Raw genomic sequence first — 25,560 nt, forward strand, 5'->3', positions numbered from 1 at the left:
AAACTCACACAGCTTCTCCCCTAATGAATTTTATGACTTTATCAATATGCATGTACTTAGTCGGTGTCACCGAGGACAAAAATATTTACCTAGAATTGCCCGTCATAGTAACAATGATCAATATTGTATCTAATGATTCCTTTACTTCGTTTCATAATCGTATTGACATTAGACTTAATCAAAGTTTACTTAAAATTATCTTTGAATCAAAGCGTCTGCTTTATTAGGAGATTAATAAGTCCTTTGTCAATAAACTGTTTAATATAAAATTATGACTCTTTCAAAATATTTTAACATTTTAAACTTGTCAGTTTATAATTATGTATATAATGCGAAATTGACGACTCATTCGCACACAAAGAATCTTGTTTTAGTCATTCTAAATATATTAATAATTAAATCCTCCATAATAAAATGTATATCATAATCAAACAAAATTTATCACACACTTAACTATTTTAAAAAGAGCGGTTAGTAGGACAACTTGCATGAATGTAATCAGTGCTTGACAGTAAAACATGAGCCTGGATAATGTAGAATTTTTAATTTCAAAAAGGGCCATAATTCTGTCAAATTTTAGGTTAAAGTAATGGGCCTTGGACAGTGACCTCCCATTTGACCTGTTAAAAGAAAGTAAGAAAATTAAAATCACTGGAATAGTAGAATAACATACCTGAAGATGAGACAATGCAGAAGACTGATCGTTCGACCAATCAAACCCCAATATGACACGGCAAACAACGAGAACCCGATACATACTGTATTGAAAGCTGTATTCACCACGGCAAGTAGAAGAACTGATCCAACATTGTCGAAGAATGACCGAATTGGCATAAAATACCCTGCGTCGAAGATGATGGGTGGCAGAAGATAGATGAAGAATATATTGGCATCGAGGACGTACTCCGATGTTGTTGCCACGCGGCCATAATGTAGGATGCAACCGACAATTAAACCAAGTACTATCAACAAACAGCTTTCCGGAACAACCGTCGGTAACTTACTGTGCAGGTGAAATCCTGAAGAAAAAAAAAATATTTTGAATAAAATGTTCAATAACAATGTAAAGTCAAATCCCATGCAAACATTCAAGATTCAAATGTATTTACTTAAATTTTGGTGTTTTAAACAATACCTGTAAGGAAATACAATGTACTCAGTATTTACAGAAATCATTTTAATATTTCTATATCATACTGTGTGTATGATACAAAATTTCACAAGTACATATCTAGTGTTCATGACAACAATGTGTTATACATGTAATTTAAAATTTAAGAATAGGTTGGCCAACGGGTTGAGAATGGGGCGGTGGGGGATGGGATAACAACCAGCCAGTTATTAAATGTTATTACATATACAAATGAAGTATACTTGACCAAAATACATTACAATATTTTTTTCAATATTTATTTGTACATTTAAATGTATAAATGTTCATACAAATGTCAAAAACATCACTTTATGCCATACCAACACCCAGCGGTGAATAAATATATCAAATCATTTGCCATACCAACATACAGGGATGAATAAATATATCAAATCATTTACACTAATATATTTATTATAATGATTTTGAAAGGTGCCACTTTGTTAAGTGTTGATATATATGTGTTATATTATTATGTTATAATATTGACAAGTTGCTATGGTTGTATGACATTCTAAATAAATAAAGTACAGGACAGTATCACCAGCAAATGAACCTATATAAATGACACACTTCCAAATAACACTTTCAGCATTGATAAATTTTTGTTTGCTTGTTTTGCATAGAATGCCAACTTGCTTACTAAGTTAATTGTAAAAACTTGCACATAAAATATCAAGGTGTATTCTAAATACACCTCAAGAAGTTGCATAAATATCCTGCAAGAAAACTTTTTGTTTACCACTCAATTTACCTATATAATAAAAGAGTGACACAAGCAAATATAAGCTGTAATTTCAGTCTGAATTTATGCAAACAAATTAACATATATCTGCCATTTGTCAATATTTAATTTTAACAAGAAGTAGAAATTAGAATATATTTATTTAGGAATTTCTGATACAGGCAGAAAAATGTCTTGAAAATATTTTTTCTGTTTAAGGGAGACAATTTGTTATACATTCCTAAATATCATTTAAGTTGTATGATATGGTACATGTAGTGCATTTTTATAAAACATACATTTTTGTAAACACATGAAAGAAATAAAGTCTACCCAAAAAATATCAGATATACAAATACTTATACTGGTAAGTGATATTTGCAGTTAAAAGATGTTCAAAGTAATAGAAAGAGCATCAAAATACGAGGCTATCTGATTTGTACGAGGGGGCATAGCCCCCCCCAAATATTCATCAGATTGCCGAGTGTTTTGGTGTTCTTTCTCTTTTGTATCATAGTCAAACATAAAAACACATTCCCTGTTGTCACAATATGAAGCCCCAGAACAAAAGTAACCTATGAACGAGCATCTGAATATGATATTTCTATCATTTTTCATTTCTCTGCCTTCACAATAAGTAAACCCCAGGAAAAATGAGCCAATCAATGGGCATGCTCTGGAGTGGGGGTAACTAATACATGTACCTGCACTGCAGTTAATGCACTGTGCATGTATATGTATACGATTTAACTTTGACACATTTTTAACAGAAAGGTCCCAAAACTACATGTATGATACAATTATTGTATTGGTAAGTGATATTTGCAATTAAGTTTTTTTCCTTACAAAATTAGTTCTGTATCTTGAAAATATAAATTGAAGAAAATGACGAAAACATGTAAAAAGAACCTGTATATGAAATTCAATGAAGACTATGATAAAATCAATGAACGTTTCTGCTAACTCTTACAATACATTATTATAATGATTACAGGTTATTTTACATGCAAAACATCAAAGAAGATAGAGGGATCTTAGGCAAACAGGGTTGAAATCTTCACGATAACATTATCTCTAGAAACATCATGAGATTACAATGGCTACAGAAATTTTATTATCACAACATCTTAAAACTGAAGTAACACAATCGTTCATGTATAAGTTGATGGAAGATGCAAAATATTTCAATTTTGTTTTTGTTATATGTATTGTATTATATATGCATGGTATTGTATTGTATTTTATTGTATGTACAAATGTAGTCTATGCTTAATGATGGTCCATCCACCGTTAAGGCACAAAATGCATCTTTCGCTGTCAAATATGGACCCTGAACATAACACAAGTCTCGCGCCTTACAGAGTAAAGTTTGAAGCACAAAGTGGTGCACATGATAATTTACATCCATGCAAATTTCCACAGAGTATTAGCCAAAGATATGAATTTTGAGCCAAAAGTAGGTAACTGAACTGTGGTCAATTAGAACTTAAATATTTCAATTTTGTCTGCCTGCTTAGCTATATATTGATGTTGGATAAGTAGACTTGTCTGTCACTTGCAGGGAAATTGGTTATTACTGACTGGTATACAGGTTAGTTATCCAGTAAAGCCAGTAAGATAGATCTACTGCCAAGGTATGACCCAATATTAAACTTGTTTAAATTGGCGTATTTTAAACCAGAAAAACAATGCATTGATCAATCAATCAATTAATCAAGTTTTTCAATGTTTGTGTTGTTACTTTAAAGCAGCATGCCTCCAGATGAGCCAAAATATTTCAATAAATCAAACTTGTGAAAAATGTATTAAGATTTTAGACAAAGTAGAAAGATTCAAGATTGAAGTAATAATTTACATGTTATGAGCGATTAATGATGGATTTTTCATTATGTGTATTTCTACTGCGTTACTAACACAGTAAAGGCATTTTTGCATATTTTGGCCTCTTTCTGTAATAAAAGTGGGTTGTAAGTGCCATTGATAATGTGTAAAATGATTCCTTTTGCTTACTATACATTTATATACATTTAATTTCATTTTCAAAATTTTTATGAAAATAAGCATGAATCTGGAGGCATGCTGCTTTAATTTTTCAATTATATTTTGTGATAATGACAAGCCAGTTTAGTTGGCTAATACCTAAAACTTTATATTGAACAGATACATGTAAAAAGTTTTTTTATTCAGCATCATGTTTATCACATGACATGTATCCTCTTTGACAGATTCTTGTTATGAATTCAGTTTAAGATCATCTGCTTGTCCATATAAATTAGCCGCATCATGACAAAACCAACATAATGGGTTTGCAACCAGCATGGATCCAGACCAGCCTGCGCATCCGCGCAGTCTGATCAGGAATCATGCTGTTCGCTATCAGTTTCTCTACTTGTAATAGAGTTGGTAAGCAAACAGCATGGATCCTGATCAAACTGCGCGGATGCGCAGGCTGGTCTGGATCTATGCTGGTCGCAAACGCATTATGTTGGTTTTGTCATGACGCGGCTCATATAAATATCAAACTAACAGCTTATTTTGAAGTTATATACAAATATATCAACTGGGAGTTGAAATCTTGGCAAAACTTTATAATGAATTAAATCTAGCAACTTTGAAATGTTTAGATGATAACTGAAATGACCGGGTAACTCCTGACCTTGCTCGAACATTCATATACATTGTTTGTTCAATAGATAACAAACATTAAGATTATCTATATTATACTTGCAAATTGTCTTATAGGACTTTCAGATGCTTGAAGTTACATGTAATTCTTTGCTAACTTAAGCCCCTCTCCTCGAAACTTTTAGGAAAGTCATATGTTTAAAATTAAATCTTTACTAACTTAAGCCCCACTCCTTGAAAAACTTGGACATATCTTGACTTATTTTAGCCAGCAGTGTGGAGTCTTTTCACAAATATTGTTCATTTCCCCCAAATTTTAGCAATTACTAAACTAAATTTGTCTTTAGCATCCAAAGAGGTGCTTGCTTATGAATGCAATCTTTTCTGTTATTTTTTATCAAGTGCTTTAAGTTTAACCATACCCTATTACATGTTCATTTGAATTGGTCAACTGTAACTTAGTAAAGGTGATTTTATGATGGAGATTTATTTTGTGGTTGGGTTTTAAGCCACAATCATTACAAGGACACTTTTATATAGGTTATATGGCTACTTTCTAGCTTAAGTGGTGAAGGTTGCCCCTCTTTGCACTATTTCAGGCACAAACAGGTACTCAAGTAAAACCATCAGCCTTATCTGTAATCTAGCTGGACTTCCATCAACATGTAGTTATGGTTGCTGACTGAACTACTTGCTCAGGACTCATCTTTGCTGGTATAATTGCGCCAGGGATTTTGCATTCCTTACTTCGAACAGAGATGGAGATATCAATATTGAGCTGCAAACACTAACAAATTTACTTAAGGGCTGCAGATTAATTCAAATATCCATTACTCAGTTTGGTTCTCTGATCATACTCAAAACATCGTGATCAGCAGTGTATATAGATATACCAACAATGCTGGGGAAAGAGCAAAGATTTTTCTATCAGTATATGTGCCTAGATGTTACCAGGGCCAGGTGCTGGTCTTAAAGTCCCTGTTACTCTTTGGAGAGGTAACAAATGAAGCATTAGCTAGGATATTATATCAATTATAAAATAATCTGACAGTGAATAATTATATATCATATAATTTTGTTCTAAGTTAGTATGTCACAACTGCTTTAAAGAATATTATGTATAATATTTCCTAGACTGATTCTTCACTTGTTCATGTTAACTTATCCTAGAAATTTTACAATGATGTTTATTCTAGATAGCAACATATACTATAAATGATATAGATCAGAGGGCTGGCAGAAACTTTATATATATTTCTTTCCTCAATAAATATCGTTCTGAGTCAATATATAATTCTATTCCGTAACTTTGGTTATTAACTTATTTTCATCAAAATCGTCATGCCATGTTTACAAATTACATGTATAGGTCTGTACTGAGCAACTTTATAACCCAAAGTGAACCACAATAATATGTCACAGTGACTGACTTAAAAAGAAAGATAAATTTGTACTAAAACCATCGTAAATCACAATGTTTTGAATGATAAAATATGCGTATGACTTAGTTAATGAATGTGATAATTATTTATCAACACCTATCTTACATAAGAGATATCTCACAATGAAATATTACAAATTTATTTATGATAAATAAGGTATCAGTCAGTGCAGACTGACATTTGTTTGACATTGAAAAACAACTTACCAATTTTGGCTAAACTTGCTATCAACACCCAGCAACAGATAACAAAAGGCAGTTCCACCCTCTCAAAGTCAAAAACCACCAGGGGATATCTTTCACTGTTTGATTCATTTTTCTTTCCTTCAGTCGCAGTGGCACACTCCCATTGACTCAAAAATATACATGTACATAAACACAAATTCAACAAAGAAAACCTCATTTGAGACGATTTTCCTACCATTTCCATGTAGGATCGGGTATATTTTCATGACATAATTATCCGATGTTATTAATAAACTACCATAGAACAAGAAAATATGAGATAAAGATATGTAATAACAAAGGTTTAGTCAATTTTCTGTGTCAACAGACCGGTGATAACGAAACGTACTCAGCTGACCGTCTGGGGGTCATAGCGCATGCGCAAATTGCGTCATTCAGTTCATTCATAACACCCACTTGTAGTGGCGCGCTATTTAATTAATAATGTAAACTTTCGCGTCATCAATCGATAAAAAAATTAGAATTTATCTTTTATCCATTCATTTAAAGAATTCACATAAGTTATTTTTAAAGCAGCCGCCGACGAAAAATGAAATCATATAAGTTTTTTTCCCGTAAGTAAAAAAATATCTTATTTAGAACTCCCTTCTAATTGATGAATTGATTGTTTAATCTTTGTTAGAACATGTTTTGATAAATTTCATTTAACTTAATTCATTTTTGTCTAAACATTTACGTAAAGAGTAATATCAATTGTGGTAAATAACATTTTGTACCCCCGGGGAAATCAGTTGTCAATGTTCCCTTCCGGTTTTGCAAGGATCGTACAAATTATATACGTCAAGAACACGGAAGCAAAAGAATGATTAACCGATGATATAAAATAATAAAATTCAATTTAAGTTAAAGCTATTTTACATACAAATTTATATTGATTAACATATGTATAAAAAGACCATCTAAATTCTTTGTCTATAATTATTGACATAAATTATGGCAGTTTAAATCCACTCCTAGTGACCAAAGACATGATTAAAGCGGCACGCCTCTGGACAGATTCACACTAATTTTCACGAAAATTTTGAAAATGTGTTTAAAAGTATTATTCAGTGAAATAACCAAAATGAAGTAATTTACACAATATCAATGCCACTTACAATCCACGTAAATTACTAAAAAGAGGACAAAATATGCAAAAATAGCCTTTACTGCGTTAGTAACGCAGTAGAAATATAATTATAAATACTGAAAACCGGTCATTAATCGCACAAAACATGTTAATTATTACTAGAACTTTGAATCTTTACACTTTTCCTAAAATCTTAGTACATATAATATATATAGACTATATGTATAGTCTGATACAGTATATATTTTTCTACATTTACTTTTTTAACACTATCCCAACACTGTGCTGAGTCCCTTTGATTAAGATCGGCAAAATTAGAGTATAGCCAGACATACATGTATTTGTTGTCAAAACTAATAACATTAAAGGCCAAATTATTGTCTGTCTTATAATTTTCTTTCGTCAAATATGCAGATGAAAAGGAAATTAAAAGCTTTATGAGGGGAGACGTGATGTGATGTACCTGGGACATATACTAATTTAAAGGACTAAGAAAAATCTTTGCATCACTTTTTTCACGACGATTTCAAGGCACTTTCAATATACGAACTATTCACACACATTTGTTTTGATATTTTTTATTTCTGTTAATAAGACACCAATTTATTTGAAATTGATGTAATAATAGAGAAAAAAAATCTCATGCTAAAAATGGTTCTCCAAAATCAAAAGTCTTTTTATAAATGAAAATACTAACACAGTTAAGATAACGAAGCATGGCAACTGTCAATATGAGCCGCGTCACGACAAAACCAACATAATGGGTTTGCGACCAGCATGGATCCAGACCAGCCTGCGCATCCGCGCAGTCTGATCAGGATCTATGCTGTTCGCTATCAGTTTCTCTACTTGTTATAGGGTTTGGAAGCGAACAGAATGGATCCTGATCAGACTGCGCGGATGCGCAGGCTGGTCTGGATCCATGCTGGTCGCAAACGCATTACGTTGGATTTGTCGTGACGCGGCTCATATGTGCTTTTATTTCAATGTTTCTTCTTTGATGTTCGCGAGATATCTTACTACAGGTACCGTCAACATATTACCAGGAACCAGCTGGAGGAGTGTGACGATATTGCTAACATCGACAACAACACATTGCCATTCCATCTCGGGTGACCCAAAGAAAACGGCAACAATCATTCCAGCGCGCAAAAATCCGACGATCAAATCTTCTGCCGTTTTCCACCCGATTACGTGGCTGCACACCAAAGGAGTACTTTTAAATTTAAACCTGAAGTTAAGTTCTTTGACGGACTTGTGTGTACACAGTTGTTTTTTTCGGTCTTTTCTTTTCTTTTTTTAAGATATCCTCAATTGTCAAGAATGTTTTAAATAGTAAATCAATGATATAAATTTGATAAAATCCTGCGTAATTCGCTTGAAAAACGTGTAAACTGGTGTGCCTTTCCAAAGTCCTGTAGAATAACCCCCTCCCCCAAACCCCCACCCCCTCACATGAAAGGCTGTTTTTGTATCGGATACGTATGTAGACACTTATTGGCTTGTGAATGTGATGTGTTTCTATTTATCTTTGTTCCTGATTATAACTTATTGGCAACTGCCATAATAATATAGGTCAAGTATATCTATGAATACATCATCGTATATTTGAGACAAGAGTTAGGTAAATCTGAGACTGTTTATTATTTGTCTCTGTGTTAATCCAGGTTGCTTGACTCCTAGAAATTCTCTAGATATTACGGTACATATACATGTTTATGTATATAAAACGATAAAAATACCTACGGGTCGATACTTACACAATTAAATCTAAATACAGTTATGAAATTTTAAAATACAAAATAATAGAAGCAGCGAGCACTTTTTTTTCCAATATTTGCCACTTTCCCTGCACGTGTTGTTGTAATTCTAAATTATGTAATACAGTATTCCCGACATTGCACAAACTGTTTGACTGTAAATTAAGAAAAGATTCCTTAGACGTAAAAATAGAATTTCGTTTTTTAATGAAATATTTTATAAAGAATCCAAATGTGTTTTATCAATATTTAAACTTTTAAAATAAAATCTGTCCATTGTAGACGAATCCAAATTACAGTTGTCACTTTATAAGAAAAGTCACTTTTTATATTAAAGGGACTCCACTGAGGTTTTTTGACATGATGGGACTGGAAATATTTTTTCCAGATAAATGTACCATTTGATGTAGGTTTAGACCACTAATCTTTGTGCAAAATTTCAGATCATTCGCGCACTTCGTTTTTCCAGAATAATTATTCAAATTGTAAAAAATGACCCAAAATGAAAAGCGTTTAAACACTTTTCACTCAAATCGGGCTAAGAAAAGCATAAAAATACGATTTTCAATTTATTTCAAAGTATATTTCTTAACTATCTTTGCATATATTTCTGTTTAAAGTGCCCCAGCTCATTTATGTAAGAAATTCAAATGTTATGTTTTTAGGCTTTTAAACCTCAGTGGAGTCTCTTTAAGGGTTTTCAATGGATCTATACCTCTTATCAAGGCTTGACAAGGAAATTAAGTTAATTTTATAATATGATTTTTTAACTCAAATAAAATAAGATCAAATAAAGGGAAATAATACATTATTCCTGAAAGAATCTTACCGCCAATGCTGTTTGCCCTTGGATAATTTTATTGTCTCAGTTAATTAAAAAGACTGGAAATAATAATAATAATTTATTATGAATGATAAACTCTAGAAAAAATGGAATCACGTCCGATGTCACGCGCAAATACATCTCATACAAAAGAAATTACACGAAAAATCAGCATAAATTCTTGTATTTTCTCAATTATTTGTTTATCAAATATGGAGATAATTGTTTAGATTTAGAAAAAATATATGAGCCGCGTCACGACAAAACCAACATAATGGGTTTGCGACCAGCATGGATCCAGACTAGCCTGCGCATCCACGCAGTCTGATCAGGATCCATGCTGTTCGCTATCAGTTTCGTTTCTCTACTTGTAACAGAGTTGGTAAGCGAACAGCATGGATCCTGATCAGACTGCGCGGATTTCAGTTTTTGAACGATTGGTTACACATTCTTACACATTTCTCATATTCTTTGTGCAGATAAAGGAATTAATAATTATTATAAAGTGATAAAATGCATGAACATTAACATTCCTGTCTGAGGTTGTGAAATTTTATATTTATTATGTATATAATTATGCTTCTCAAACAAACTTCTCAAACATTGAAGAATATGTAAAATATGTACTGCAAATATTTGTCTACATTATATGTAATCAATAAAATATATGCATTCATTTCTTATTGAAAAAATTGACTTAGACTTTAAAGAAAATAAATTTCTAATTATCTCCCTTTATTAACATGAAATAGAGGATATTGAATGAGTGTAAGTTCAATACTGAATTTATTGCACGAGTTGAATAAAATTATATTAACATTTAGCGCGTCTTTACAATATGTTTGTGTAACGCTAATGACGTCACGTCAAAATATATGCACGGCCGTGCAATACCATATTTACGGAGTCGCAAAATCGGCACGGGTGTGTGATAAATGTAAATTCGGTAATATCTTTACAAATAATGCTTTTTGGAACTTACAATATTGATAAATATTTATTTGAGCATTATATTTATGATATAAAACCATACAAATTGAGTAACAGTATCTTTTATAGTACCAGTAGCAATTCTATAGATTTCTTACAAGAAAAATAGTAATGTACCACTTACTTGTCACTCCGAACCCGAACCTAGGATGGAACAGGAAATGAGTTGGGTCTATACCTTACGTCTGTCCCTGTACTGTCCAGATTTTAACTTGAAATTTTTCATCTTGCACTACGAGGCTATAAAACGGTTTCCACTCTGGCTGACTTTTAGGTTATCAAACTTCCAGTAAAGGTCCGCCCTGCATATTTCATCATCAGTAGTAGGGGTCGAGGTTACAAATGACTAATAAACAGTAAAGTACACTGTTTTTCTATATATATTCATATATTAGGTTGTGACATAATAATAATACCACTGTTTTGAAGAAAGAAAAGAAAGAAAATAGATACCCCTTTAAAAGGGTGTATAGAACACAGCTAAAATTTTTATTTGAAAAGAATAAACCAAAATAGTCAAACGTCCCTAAAAGTTAATTTGGAAAAACCTTTAGCAAATTAAGATGTCCCTTTAAAATAAATACCCTATCTGCATAAATTGAAAAGCGTATTTTCGTCCCAAAAATAGGGTTTTTAAAAACTATGCACTTGTCCAATAGAATTCGGGGCGTCCGTGGTCCAGTGGTTAAGGTCTTTGACTTCAAAATCACTTGCCCCTTGCCCGTTGTTCTACTCAGGTGTCTGAAATAATGCATGGAAGAACATCTGAGGTCCTCCTCCACCAGTAAAGCTGGAAAGTCGCCTTAAGACCTGTACTGTGCGACGAAAACCCCAACCAAAAAGAAAACAACAACAATTACAAACATTGTACAATAGGCTCTATTTGCCAAGACACTGACCAATCTAATTAAAACCAGCTCTAAATAACGCTCCGCATTTAGATCTAAGCGCGACCAAATTCGAAATCATTTCTGGTGACCTTTCACACAGTCAATCAATTTGGTTTGGGAAAACCAATACTGAGTAGGTAATTTTTACGATTTCGAGAACCCATATAGCGGACTGGTTAACTGGCAAAATGATCTTGCCCATTAAAATTATTTCAAGTTAATTTGTTAAAAATACTCCAAACATTCTTTTTTTCTAACAAAAATCAAGAATTTGTTTAACTTCCACGGATGACAGTATTTTAATACTTCTTCTGAATGAAAAAAATAAAAAAATGTACAAAACAACAATTTTTCTTCAAATTTATATGACAGGCCATGTTTAAACATGAAAAAACGCGATTTAGAGTAATTTCAAGGATTTTCATCATTTTCTGTTAACCCATTACGTTATATAGACGCCTTTTAACGCCTTTTTCACCCCCCCCCCCCCAGTTTAGTTGTCTCAAATGGTAAAAAAAAATGTCCTATTTAGGCCCACAACACTTGTTTTTGTTTGAGAAATGTTGTTAAAAAAGTGACCTCTTTTTCGGCGCGGCCCCCAACCAAAAGATACATCAGGGGGTTGCCAGAAGGGGGATGTGCCCCCTTCTGTTTGGGGGGTTTGAAGGGGGCGGAGTCCCCCTCATCGCCAAGAAAATTTTTGACTTGTGAGAGGCTATAAATTACCCCAGATTGATCATAAGGTAACGTGTAACCAACGCTGAAAAGCATTTGACTCTATCTCAATCCATTGAGAAGTTGCAGCACTTTGAAATCAATTTTGATGGAAAAAATCAACGCAAAATAGTGATTTTTGGCAATTTTGAGATGTCCCCTCGTTGCCATGGTAACAGAAAATTTAAGTCTGAGCATGTTGTTGCAAAGGCAATGGACCAGTCAACATTTGTGCCAAGTTTGATTAGTGTTGAAGCAGTTTTTATAGTATTATAGCAATTTGAACTTGTAACGGGAGTCTTTTCAATGAAAACAGCCATTTTTCACAAAATGCTCATGAAGTAATGGGTTAACCGGTTTGATTGCATGGCTAAAAATAGCTTTCTCGGGAAAGGAGGCGAAACACATCAGATCTACAGTACATAAAAGAAATAAGTAATAGATTGGACACTGACACTTTTAATGGTATGTAACTCGTGATATATTTATTTTAGAAAGGAAACAATGTTACCTCCCTTTAAATATGAAATAAAATTTGTTGATGCCGGGATGCCACATCTTACTAGTACATTATATTTGTCATATCTAATATTAAGGCAGTCTTTCTTAGACGACGTCTTCTCCGCGAAGAAATATCAGACCATACCCCTATTCTTCTTCAAAATTTAATCCGAATGGATTACATTAATATATTACAGCTGATTCTCGCGATAACTGAATGCTATTTTTTTTATGGAAAAAAATTTAAATAATAATATTAATCTTTCAAATATAGTGAATTACAGCAAGGTAGCTTATTTAATGGGTATCTTTTAAAGTTTGTTTACTCATTTTCGCAATGAACAGTTTAAAATGTCATTTTAAATGAATTGAATTAATTGGATTAATTCTTAAATCCACCAAATCCACATTTAAAATGAGGTTATCATTTGGCAGTATCATAATGAATACGCCATTAAATAATGTGATGTTTGTTTTAATTATAGAAACACAATAAAAAGAGCAACAAGGAGATAAAATACGACAACGTTACGTAATGTTTCTGTGTTTTATGCCCAGGTTTTATACCATGTCCATGTCGAATTTTACACTAGGCTAGACTATGTACTTGTTTGGGGAGAGTAACACACGATTACGGCAGGAAATTGCATGTTTGTGCAAGAAAAGGTAGCTGAAACAACAACAAAAAATTGCAACACTAAAACAAACATAGAGGAAAAAAATCAAAAACACTTTGCACTACAGACGTTAATTTTGTTCAAGCATACACCTTAATTCAAGGTTGTCTATTTCAAACATGCTTTTAAGTTAATCTTCATTTCTATGTATAAATCTAGTGACTATCTCTCTCTCTACCCCCCCCCCCCCCCCCCCCCCCCCCCCCACACACACACACACACAAAGAGTTCAACTTCAAAGTTGTTTTTTCCCCAACTTTTCAACCTCATAACGTTTAAAGTACATCCTATTCTATTTTGCAATCATATTGACGTTAAGTTTGCATACAGTTAACCCCGAAACCGATACTAACGAGAAAACAAAATAGACAAAAAATAGTCCCGCCATTGTAGGATAGCCTAGTTTGCATAGAAACCTCACCCCTGGAGGCTGACGATATTTTACAACTTAAACTAGTAGAAAAAGAATTGAGGTGTCACCTATCACGGTAAGGTGGAAACCCAGCCACCAGTATACAGAAATAGAAATATATGAACGGTTTGAAATTACACAGATGGCTATCTTAAACAAGTGACTGGTTGAAGTACAAACGTTACCAATCTTTGTGACTTTGATTTTGAAAAAAATCCTAATGTAATGCAATCCTAATGTAATCTGACTTGTGTTGGTATCACGTGACGGAGTCACACCAAAACTGAAAGCCTGTTTTCCCCGATCAGGTTAAAATACGTATGTATAAAGGTGACAGGACACTCACCTAATAATTTCTATTTATATATAAAATCTTTGCACTAAAAGAGAACAAAACAACAGGTTAACGTTTGTTACCAAACGAACCTTACCTTATGATTATTACGAGCTCACATACATACTTCAAACAGGTTTAACATTACCACAAAAGAGAAATAAATCATTACAAGTTGATACCTGTGTCAAGGTCCTCTAAATTTGTTTGATATATACCTTTTTATGGCGAGGTCCGTTGCTATGCATGATTAAGGTCATGTATCAGTTTCTCGTGCATGTGCAAATTTTTAAAAAAGTGATTGAAACGAAAAAAAAACAACATGACATTTACAAACTCCAATGGAATCGAAATATTTTGGTGTGCATGGATACTGGTTTGACCTAATGAAATATATAAAGTTGAATTTCAGCAAGATCACTTCAAACTCTTCTCTCTTCTACGTCGTAGAGAAGGCACAGGGCATCGGTCTTTGGCTAAAATATCATCGATCTTTGGCTAATATATCATCGAGGACGTATTGAATGAGTTGTTGTTGTACGTATAGGGTAGGTCCTGTAGACCAAACTACCCCTGTTTCGATGGAGGAGTTAAGCTGCTATTGACATCAACGACTCAGCTGCTGGTGTCCTGACGAAAGTCGTCTGGGGAACGGCCCTATACAATGTAGACAGGGACGACAAGGAGTGTGCTAGGGTGCGTGAGCATAGAGTACAACAACTATCACTGCGAAATAGCATTATACCATTCTCTTTGCAACATCTAAAAAATGAATTCACATATTGCATCACTATAAATTATCTAAACTTTAAATTGATTTACAGATTTTAGCAATTCATAAAATTAGTGAAGAGTTCTTAACAAGAATGAAATAATGTAAAAACAGCCTTGTAAAATATGTCAATAAAATGGCTTGAAGACTTTGAAAACAATTCTATCTAGAATACTTAATGCTAAAAGGTACATTATGCCACAGAAACGAATACTTATTAATGCTTTAGAAAGGGCAAACTTGAGCTTTATAACGTTTAAATAATAGTTTTAGAGCATTGAAGATGCTAATCACCCGAAGAAACTGAATTATTTGCCATAAAAATAGCAAAATGTAAAAAAGTATTAATTTGACTTCCATACAAAATACTAAATAACCATATTTTTAAAATTTTAGTGTGTGTTTTTTTTTACTAACCAGCAAAAGATGGAGCAGGTAATTGAATAATGAATAACGGTTTGGAAACTAGATCAGGCGTCGGAAGCATTAACTACAATAAAATAGCATGCAAATTGCAGACCGTGTTTGATTGAGTCTGTACATGAGGGATAATGAAAAAACTGCACCATCACTTACGCCCCCCTAGCACCGGCTTGAGTGGTACTCAATTCTCAACACTTAAAATGCTGGACTCAATGACACTACCGGTAATTATCTCAATAATTTTCCAGAAGACGTTTAAAAAAAAAGAATCCTACATGTCTATGTGAACATATTTTAAGTTATGCTTATTTTTTCTTTGTCAAGTTATTTGAGCGGAATCAACTACATGTTTTAAAAGATTGACTGTTATAATGGCCAACAGTTGATATTGGAAAATGTTTAGGATAAAATATAAATCTTTTTATTAATTGAACGTTTCAGATAGATTCCGATGGATATTTATAGAAAATTCCTTGGGCCATGTGAGTTATTTTACTGTTCATGCAAAGTTACATGTATTTACAAAATTGAAAGAAATTATGGCGAAATGTATAATTATTTTGACCTCGACCTGTTCACTCATCATACATGTATATTATTGGATGGGCATTATGTCACTTTATAGGATGTATACATTTATTGTTGTAACCGAATACAAATTAGGACATCTCCCGGAGAAGGCCCTTAAGCTGTTACACATTTTAAGTTTGAATAAGAGTAAATGTATATGTAGAATTATTCCATTTTCAATTTGTGTCAAAAGAAATCGTCTGGTTGGTTCAATAGGTAGAGCGTTTGACTATAAATCGCGTGGTACAGGTCACTTTCGTTGTGATTGATCATGAAATATATTTTCCCGTACCTATTTACTGGTATGTACAGAAGTTATCATGCAGTTCCATACGAAGGTAAGGCACTAGTACTGATAAACTGCTTGATAGCCTGCCCAGTAACTGACACCACAAGCAGGTACCAAAAGTAGGGAATGGGCAATAAAAAACCATGGCATGTTTCAAATAACTTTCTAGTGTCATTGCGTTTCAAATTTCTCAGCCTGTAATGGTATTCCCTTTGGTTGTTTGTCATCGTGTAACTGTTATTTGTTATTTGTGAGATGCCCTTATGGACCATGATTGTTTTTTTTTTTGAATAAACATGCAAACAGTTTTATGACTTTCGTAGAAACTATGGATTTTAAATTTGATTGGTACTAAGCAACATCATGTTCGACCTCAAGAATACGTGTATTAGCATTTAACACTTAATTGTATGTATTGAACATTTTATTGCTCCGTATTGTATTGATTTGTTTGTTGGTATTTTTATGTTGTTTTTTTCTATATATATTGTAAATAATGTGACCTAAAATTATATTTTAAAATGTTTGTTAGAACGATGTACCTATGTGTGTACAAGTTATGAAATAAACTCTGCTCTTCTACTAATTTATCAATTTATACTTTCGGTTCCCTCAAGCTTTCTTCTTAACATCTCTGCAAGGAGATGCTTTTAATTATTTCCTTTTTAATCAATTACCATAAATAATTGTTTTTCAGTTAGTCCTTAAGAACGTTTAAATATTGTTTTTTTTTTTGCGCGTCTCATGCTTAAAACCCAATATAAGTGGTGCTGAATATAAAGTGATTTGAATTTTAACCATTGTAGCATTTTACTTTCCATAAAAAATTTTTTATCGTAGCTACAGTACTAATAATAATAGACAAATCGCAACAGAAGAAAAGATTGTTTAGATAATTGGGCAATAAAAAACCTTTTGAAACTATATTAGGACATCAAAAATGAAAAAAAAAAGCTTTTGAGAAATAAAAAAAACTTTTCTGGGGGACATGACGTGTGTTTATCTTTAGATGTTTGAGTATCCCACACCCTTGAATTATTCCAGTCGTGTTTGCACCGTCTGCGATTTACTGCCAAGCGGCTGCTTCCGGATTATTTATATCACTCTTAATATATGATCATGTCTCAATGCTTTATTCGGTGATTACATGCGGTTAACAGGGGAAGATAACCCGTCAATTTCTGTCATTTAGGTGTATCATACGCATCTTCTATACAAGAAGCAATTTCATTGGTCAATTGCAGCACAAAGTATATAACATAAAAGTGAACAATGATACAACCTATCACGCGAAATGACAAATAAATGTCGGTCCTGACAATTTAAGTGTTAATGATAATACTCTGCTATTTCATAAAACACTGTAATTTATGTAGTAACATATGATTTGGATCTTGTCATTCAACGTTTGGAAAGCACTCGAATACGTTTTACTTATATTGAACCTATTGGTGTTATTTTTTCTTAATGATTTTAGTACAATAAAAGTTGTTTAGAGTAGAAAATAAGGGACTGTTGTGTGTTCCCTCTCGGTGAAAGATGCATGTATGTAATTGTTTTCGCGCCAAAATCGTACTGCGTTTATCCAAGCGAAGACGTCAAAAAAATTAAATCCGGAAAAGAGGAGATCCCGGGAAGAAATGAGAAAAAAATAAACAAACAAAGAAACAAACAAACTGCAGAATCAGTTTGATTGAGTCTGTTAATCATGGATAATGAAAAAGTGCAACATCTATAACGCCCCCCCCAACGCCTTAAGCGGCATTCAATCTTCAACTTCTTATGTGCTGGAATCAGTGCTGCTTTTAGGGAGTGGTGCGGGTGTGGTCGGGAATGGAAATGACTGGTATATTAGTCTCTCCTACCCATCTCTTTTATGAAGAAGGGGTGCAATTTTATGTATCTCGTTTCACGAAACCTAAACATTCTATATACTCAAAACAAAAAGACAATAAACATTTTTCCTTGCAAATTTTAATTGAAACGATTTAAGTGTTCAGGCTGCAAATTTAAAAAGTAATTTATGATGTCATGTTAAAATATACATACCGATCATGTTTGTCATAATGAAACTGTAAATCGAAGATTAAAGATCCCGCCATTTTAATTTCATACATAACTATCACAATTTTTTACCAATTTTTCTTTTTTTTTTCTTTTTGGAAGGCGTAAGCCTTTCGCATATAATCAATTTACACATACGCAGGACAATTTAGTTCGATGCATTTTTAAAAAAAATCCATTTCGTGGACATTTTTATTTCGTTTCGTTAACAAAATATGTGAACGGGTTTCATAATTATTTTTTTATTAGTTATATTTTAAACGGGCATATGTATGAAAGTAATGCAAAAATACCTCCTTTCTGAAACAATAAGCCATAGATACGGTGTCCCGTTAGGGTAATCGAATTACTCGAAACAATGAAAATACGATGGCGAAAAGTTAAAAGAACGAAACTACGATGGTGAAGGACCGAAAGTACAATGGTGAAAACACGAAATTATATCGAGTTTTTTATGATCGGTGTTTCATAATTTCGACTTTTTCCCATCGTACTTTCATTATTTTATACATGTATATGTCTCGAGATGGTCCTAACGGGACACATACATAAAGCTTATTCATTTGGGATGAGCTGCTGATTTATTTTGTTAGTCCCCTACCGGTTTACCGGAGGGGACTTTAGGTTTACCCTCCGTCCGTCTGTCCGTCTGTCCGTCCGTCCGTCAGTCCGTCCGTCTGTCCGTCCGTCAGTCCGTCCGTCCACAAAACTGGATCCCGCGATAACGCAAAAAGTACTGAAAATATTTTAATGAAACTTGATATATGGATAGATGGCGGTATGGAGATTATGCACGTCTTTTTCTTTTCTTCCTATGTTGAAAATTCTGGTTGCTATGGCAACAAATAGACTGAAAATATGGCAAATTTTACACATAACCTGGATCCCGCGATACCGCAAAAAGTACTGAAAATATTTTTATGAAACTTGATATATGGATAGATGGCGGTATGGAGATTATGCACGTCTTTTTCTTTTCTTCCTATGTTGAAAATTCTGGTTGCTATGGCAACAAATAGACTGAAAATATGGCAAATTTTACACATAACCTGGATCCAGCGATAACGCAAAAAGTACTGAAAATATTTTTATGAAACTTGATATATGGATAGATGGCAGTATGGAGATCATGCACGTCTTTTTCTTTACTTCCTATGTTGAAAATTCTGGTTGCTATGGCAACAAATAGACTGAAAATATGGCAAATTTTACACATAACCTGGATCCAGTGATAACACAAAAAGTACTGAAAATATGTTTATGAAACTTGACATATGGGTAGATGGCAGTATGGAAATTATGCACATCCTTTTTTATCTTCCTATGTTGAAAATTCTGGTTGCTATGGCAACAAATAGACTGAATTTCAAGATTTCTGATTCTAGTTTTTTCGCTATAAGTTCTTTATTTCTTAAGGTATTTTCTTCAAACTTTAAATATAAGTTGCTTGTCATCAACCACATCATATGTGACAAGGTTTACAACTCTAGCACAAAATTTATCAGAATTACCTCCCTTGAACTTAAAATTTGTGAAAAACCATTGTTTTTTTTTAATAACTTCTTTTTTCTGAATGTATCTACTTCAAACTTCATATAAATGTTTCTTATTGTCACTCAACATTTGTGAGTGTTCAATACTCTAGCAAGACTATTTCCAGAATTATGCCCCTTTTGAACTTAGACTTTTTTTTTTGAGAAATTGGTAATTTTTACTCCCAACTTCTTCAATCATGAAAGGATTTTAAAAATGTTATATTTTGATAACAGGGATGTTTAAAAAATAACTTTAGAGTGTCCTTCAGTCCGTCTGTCTGTACATAAAAACTGTTTCCTGTGATCACTTTTAAAGAACTTTTTTAACAAATTTACATAAAATAGGAACCTAGGTGAATGGCCAATGGCCCTTCAGAATGTTGCTTGGGCCCTTACCGGTAGGGGACTTATGGATTGCTTGCAATACTATGATAATTGCTTGTTAATTATGTTTTTGACGTAGGATATTGTTCCGCCATTTAATTGATTTGACCATATTTTTTTTACTTTTCCCTTCTGAATCTTAAGTCGAAATCTAAGATATTAGAAATGTTGCAATAATCATGGCAACAACAACAACAATAACGATAATAAATTGTAAAAGTATAAAAAGCTTATCTAAAATATACCCTTTTGAACAACATTATAAATAACAAAAATTAATAGATCAATTCAATTGATTGTCATAATTCATAGGCAAGATCTGCAATCATTTGTAACAAACGATTTTTTTACTATTTCTGTGCAGCATTTAATGCCAAGAATTCATCGCTATTAGTATACTTTTCACATATCATCACCTGCTTAAGAATTTTGTTCTTTTCTTTTTTCAGTCTCTAATTTAAGTTTATGTTGAAAATAGAGTAAAGCTCAAGTCGGTGCTACGGGGCGTGATGGATGTTGCACTTTAATATTGTCCTCCATGTACAGACTCAATCAAACCGAATCATCAATTTTCATGTAATTTTGTTGCGATTCATGCTTGCGAGGGATCCCACTTTATCCAGATTTCTATACAGTATATTAAAAATATAAAGAAAATATATCAATGTTTGACATAAAACTTTGCCAAAAGTGTACCAATATTTAAAAGTCTGCAAAGCAGTATATATACATGCATTAAAAGAATTTAACGCACAATATAGTCGTATGTCAGATTTCGTGATAAATGTGCACAAACAAAAAAATTATATATGTTAATTAGATCAGACTTGTTTTTTTTTATCAGCATGTTGAAGATTTTCAGGATAAGATTATTTTTACTCTGTGATGATAAAGAGAAATGGTGACTGACTATTATCTATTAAGCAAAATGATATCCCCATATCTGGCTGAAAAGTTATGACATTATGACATACAGGATGACCGCCAGATACACAGGCATGCTTGGCGGCTAATTAGAGTCATATCTATAAAAAAAGAACATGTATAACTATTTTCGCTTTAGTGTTGATAATTAGTCAAATTGTAAATGCGCAAAGATGACTAAGGAAAAAAACAACACTAACTGCAACCATTGAATTTAGCGATTTTACTTGTTGACATTTGAGAATGCGCAATCCTACTTTCTGTATTACACACTGTGCGGTAACTGTAACACCCTGACTGTACTTACAATCACCTTTCGTGTACACCTATTTAAAGAAATAATTACATCATAAACCAATTAGTTACTAACCTATCAGTCACATATTTACCAAACCTTCTCTATATTCTATTTTGAATGACGGTTTAAGGGAAATACGAGCGGTCACTTCCGGTTTTCAACGTTTTCAAATAGCCGGAGGTATGTGTAACAGACATTATGGTCACGTGACGTATTTTCACTTACTTCAACCAACATCAAATTAATGCAGTAAAATGTTTAATCTTCCTTTTTAGCAAAATGTTATTGTAAAATCAAAAACAGAAAATTGAAAAAAGTGGGAATTTTAAAATGGATAAACTTAAATTCATCCCGACAAAGCAAATATCATAACAAACAAAAACATGGCGAAATGTCAAAAGGTAAGAATGATTGAAAACTGACAAATGAGTGTTGAATTGAGCCAAATATATCTATTTGTCTTAAATGTTCCTTTGACCTTTTAGATTTTGTTTAAATCTTTCAGCTTTATCAAAGCAATTTTTAATCATATTGTAGCTAAATATAGGTTTTTTGTAGCATTTGTTTGTTTTATTATCATTATTTTTTTTCTTTTTGGCGTTAGAAGATTACACTGAAACATTATTTGTTTTACACAGAATTTATATATACATGTATGAGTTTGATTGTTTAAACAGAATTTATATTCGATTGTATTGAAAGCTTTTAGACATGCTACCAAATATCCTTTCCTGCAACCACCCAGTGTAACTTTCTTACTGAATGAACCGTTGAATCTTCTTTAGATTGCTAGTCTGATACCGCAATTGATATAAAATGTTATTTCAGTAAAAGATAGATAGCAACACTTTTAAAAGTGATTGTGTGTTCTTTTTCAGTATATGAATATATGTATTTGCACAATATATGTGTATTGAAAAGTATGGTTTCTCGGAAAATTTAGAATAACTTTGTGGTTAAAATACAGATATATAACTGTTATGTTAACTAATATTTATATACTAATTGCTGTTATGTAATACTATCAATGAATGCATTTTTATTTATCTTTGATATATTTTATTTTGATCAATTTGAACATTCATATGCCAGCGGTTTTTTTCAGATCTGTTACGTTTCATTCTAATAAAAGGAAAAATTATCTGGTCGTTAAAGGAACTCCATTGAGGTGTTTTTGACATGTCGGAACTGGAAATACTCTTTTTCGAGATTAATGTTACATTTTATGTAGGTCTAGATCATTAACTTTTATGCAAGTTTTCTGATCATTCTTCCAGAATAATTATTCTAATCAGTGTAAAAATGACCCGAATTTCAAAGCTTTGCAACGCTTTATATACTCAATTGGTGCCAATAATAGCACAAAAATCTTATTTTCAGTTTATTTCTGAGTATTTTTTTAAATTATCTTTTGTATATATCTTTTAAGTTTGATGTGCCCCAATCGATCTATGTAATTGGTTGTTGTTGTTGATGATGTTGACGACAAGTGATGGTTTTCTTTCACTTATGTTTGACAGCAATGTCATGTACATATATGATGTCTATGTATTATGTGACAGTAAAACATTTGGATATTACACCGCTTGAACAATTTATTCTTTGATTACAAAATAATATTAGTTCTAAGTCATCTAAATGACAGAATGACTAGGCTTGGTTATAGTTTTCGTTTGTAATCACTTTTCTCCTGTACATGATCTACTTTTCTCTGCTTGCTCCTTTATTCAAAATGTTTAAGATTTTCATAACTAATGTTTTATTTGAATAATCTTTACCAGAAAAAAAACACCAACAGAACACTATTTATCCGTGTAATTAAGTGTTAAAATGCACATTATACCTCAGAAACAAGTACATTTTTACTTCTTTTGAAAGGACAAATATTAACTTATAATGTTATGATAATGATTTAAGAGCATGTTATATGCTTGTTACCTGAAGAAAGTAGCGATAAATATTAATTATTTTATCATAAAAGTAGAAAAATGTAAACGAAGAAGTATTTTGACTTCTATATTGAATACTTATTCACTCTAACTTTTCTTTTTGCCAAAAAGCAACAGATGAAAAAGATGGTTCAGGTAATCTAATTTTTAGGACACTTTAAAAAGTACATCAAAATTTAAAAGCTTTTGAGAAATTAAAGCATTTCTGAGGCATAATGGTCCTTTAAGTAATACCCTTTCATACAGACACAAACGTTCATGTGTGGAAACTTTTTTATATAATATTATTTCAACAACTTGTACATGCATGACCATATTGATATATAATGTTATATTGATATCAATATGCTTACTATGTCGAATCTAACAACTAAAATCAAGGTTACATACTCAAGCAACCTTGCGGTCTTAAATGCATTTCCTCATAAAAATGTACTTTTACTAAGAAATCAAACATTTCCAAAAATAACTTTTGTAGTAAAAAGTGAAGTGAAGAATAGTTTTGTGTTTATTTTAAACTGAATATAGTATCATAGTGAATAATATGCCGTAATAATACACTAAATTTCGTATTTTCCTATTCCAAAATTGTTTAACTGTTTAGGAGTGTTAAGTCAATAGGTAGGGACACAAATCTTGCCCATATGAGACAAAATCAATGACAGCATGTGATCATAATATTTTAAAAGAAGCAAAGGTAAATTAGTTAAAGTATAGTGCTAAAGAAACGGATGTGTGCTACGTGGTCCAAACCGACAGATCGAGGACACCGAAACATACCATTGTATAAGATATAACATTTTATAATCAATATACTAGTAACGAATACTACATAAAGTTATCCTAAAACGTGCAGTTCTTTCAGTTTAATGGTGCTAATTATCGCTATCTAACGCGAGTGAACGGGCCATAAATGTAAGTAATGTACGTTTGCAAATTCTGACCACTTCCGCGTTAAAGGTAACGTCCTGTGTTGTTAGAGGGATAATAGATTATTTACATCCACATATTCGTGATGAGGACAAGCATGTTGGCATATTTGTTTATTTTGTAAATTTTTAGCATAGCCATGATAGTTTGTGAGATTTTATGCTTCAAACTTTGCAATCTTGTATTTACCTTATAATTTATTTGTATCAATAATTAAGTGAAAAATACAATTTGAAATCTAATCTTGAATTAGGCCAAGTCTCCCATTATTTTCATGGTAGATAGTTTTATCTTATTCATGCCCTTAAACGTGATTCATCAAATGATGCCACTGGTTTGTAATGTAATGTAACCATTACATGTTTTAATTTGTTACACACGAAGTAGCATTTGCCGTAATTCGGTGTTACCTGGTTATATGATGAAATAATGTGATATAATTATTTTTTATTTTTAATTGATTCAATATAAACGCCATGTTAAATTCTGCTTAAGCCGGTGCTCAGGGGCGTGGACGGTAACTTGCACTTTCTAGTACCGTCCATGAACAGGCTCAATCAAATCGAGACTGCACATTTTAAATTTTTTGTCTAGTTGGGCTTTCTATTGGGATTCTGTTTTTCTCTATTTTACATTAAACTAAGAATACCCTTCAAGTGAATTTGTCTATAATAGAAGATAGGTAATACAATAAATATTTGTAAGTATAATTATTAGTATTTAGTATCAGACATAACATTATACTAAAAAAGAATTATATATGGATGTTGTTGGCAAGTGTGTGATACATGATCCGATATTACATATATTTATATTTACGACAAAATGTTATTATTCATCCTGTAAATGTTCATTTTTACATCACTTAGAATGTTATCAACATTTCATTTTCAAGCAATATCTTTTAAGACTATCCTAATGATACATATATTACAATTGGTTTTTTTATCGATATTTGAAATAATGACAGAAGGTGTGCCAATTGTAGTCCAATCCAATGTTTAACCTGTTTAAGTTTTAATTGCATTAAAATATATGTTTTTTTTATCCATTATTCCTGATA

General features: G+C 32.3%; 2 protein-coding genes across 2 annotated transcripts in view; one reads left to right on the forward strand and one right to left on the reverse strand.

The window, feature by feature from the left end:
* Window positions 1-6,632, reverse strand: part of LOC132742484 (probable Na(+)/H(+) antiporter nhx-9) — a 49,443-nt gene extending 42,811 nt beyond the window's left edge. The window contains exons 1-2 of the mRNA XM_060730923.1: window positions 6,151-6,632; window positions 674-1,019 (exon numbers count right to left, since the gene is read on the reverse strand). Of these exons, the coding sequence (XP_060586906.1) occupies window positions 674-1,019; window positions 6,151-6,373 (569 nt within the window). The 5' untranslated portion in view covers window positions 6,374-6,632. The remainder of the gene's footprint in view (window positions 1-673; window positions 1,020-6,150) is intronic.
* Window positions 6,633-21,846: 15,214 nt separating this feature from the next.
* LOC132742487 (tyrosinase-like protein) overlaps window positions 21,847-25,560 on the forward strand; it is a 30,203-nt gene continuing 26,489 nt past the window's right edge. Inside the window, exon 1 of the mRNA XM_060730924.1 lies at window positions 21,847-22,019. Coding sequence (XP_060586907.1) covers window positions 22,002-22,019 — 18 coding nt within the window. The 5' untranslated portion in view covers window positions 21,847-22,001. The remainder of the gene's footprint in view (window positions 22,020-25,560) is intronic.

Source organism: Ruditapes philippinarum, unplaced genomic scaffold (assembly GCF_026571515.1).
Source record: "Ruditapes philippinarum isolate M1 unplaced genomic scaffold, ASM2657151v2 ctg391_1_1_1_1, whole genome shotgun sequence".
In the NCBI taxonomy this organism is placed as follows: Eukaryota; Metazoa; Mollusca; class Bivalvia; order Venerida; family Veneridae; genus Ruditapes; species Ruditapes philippinarum.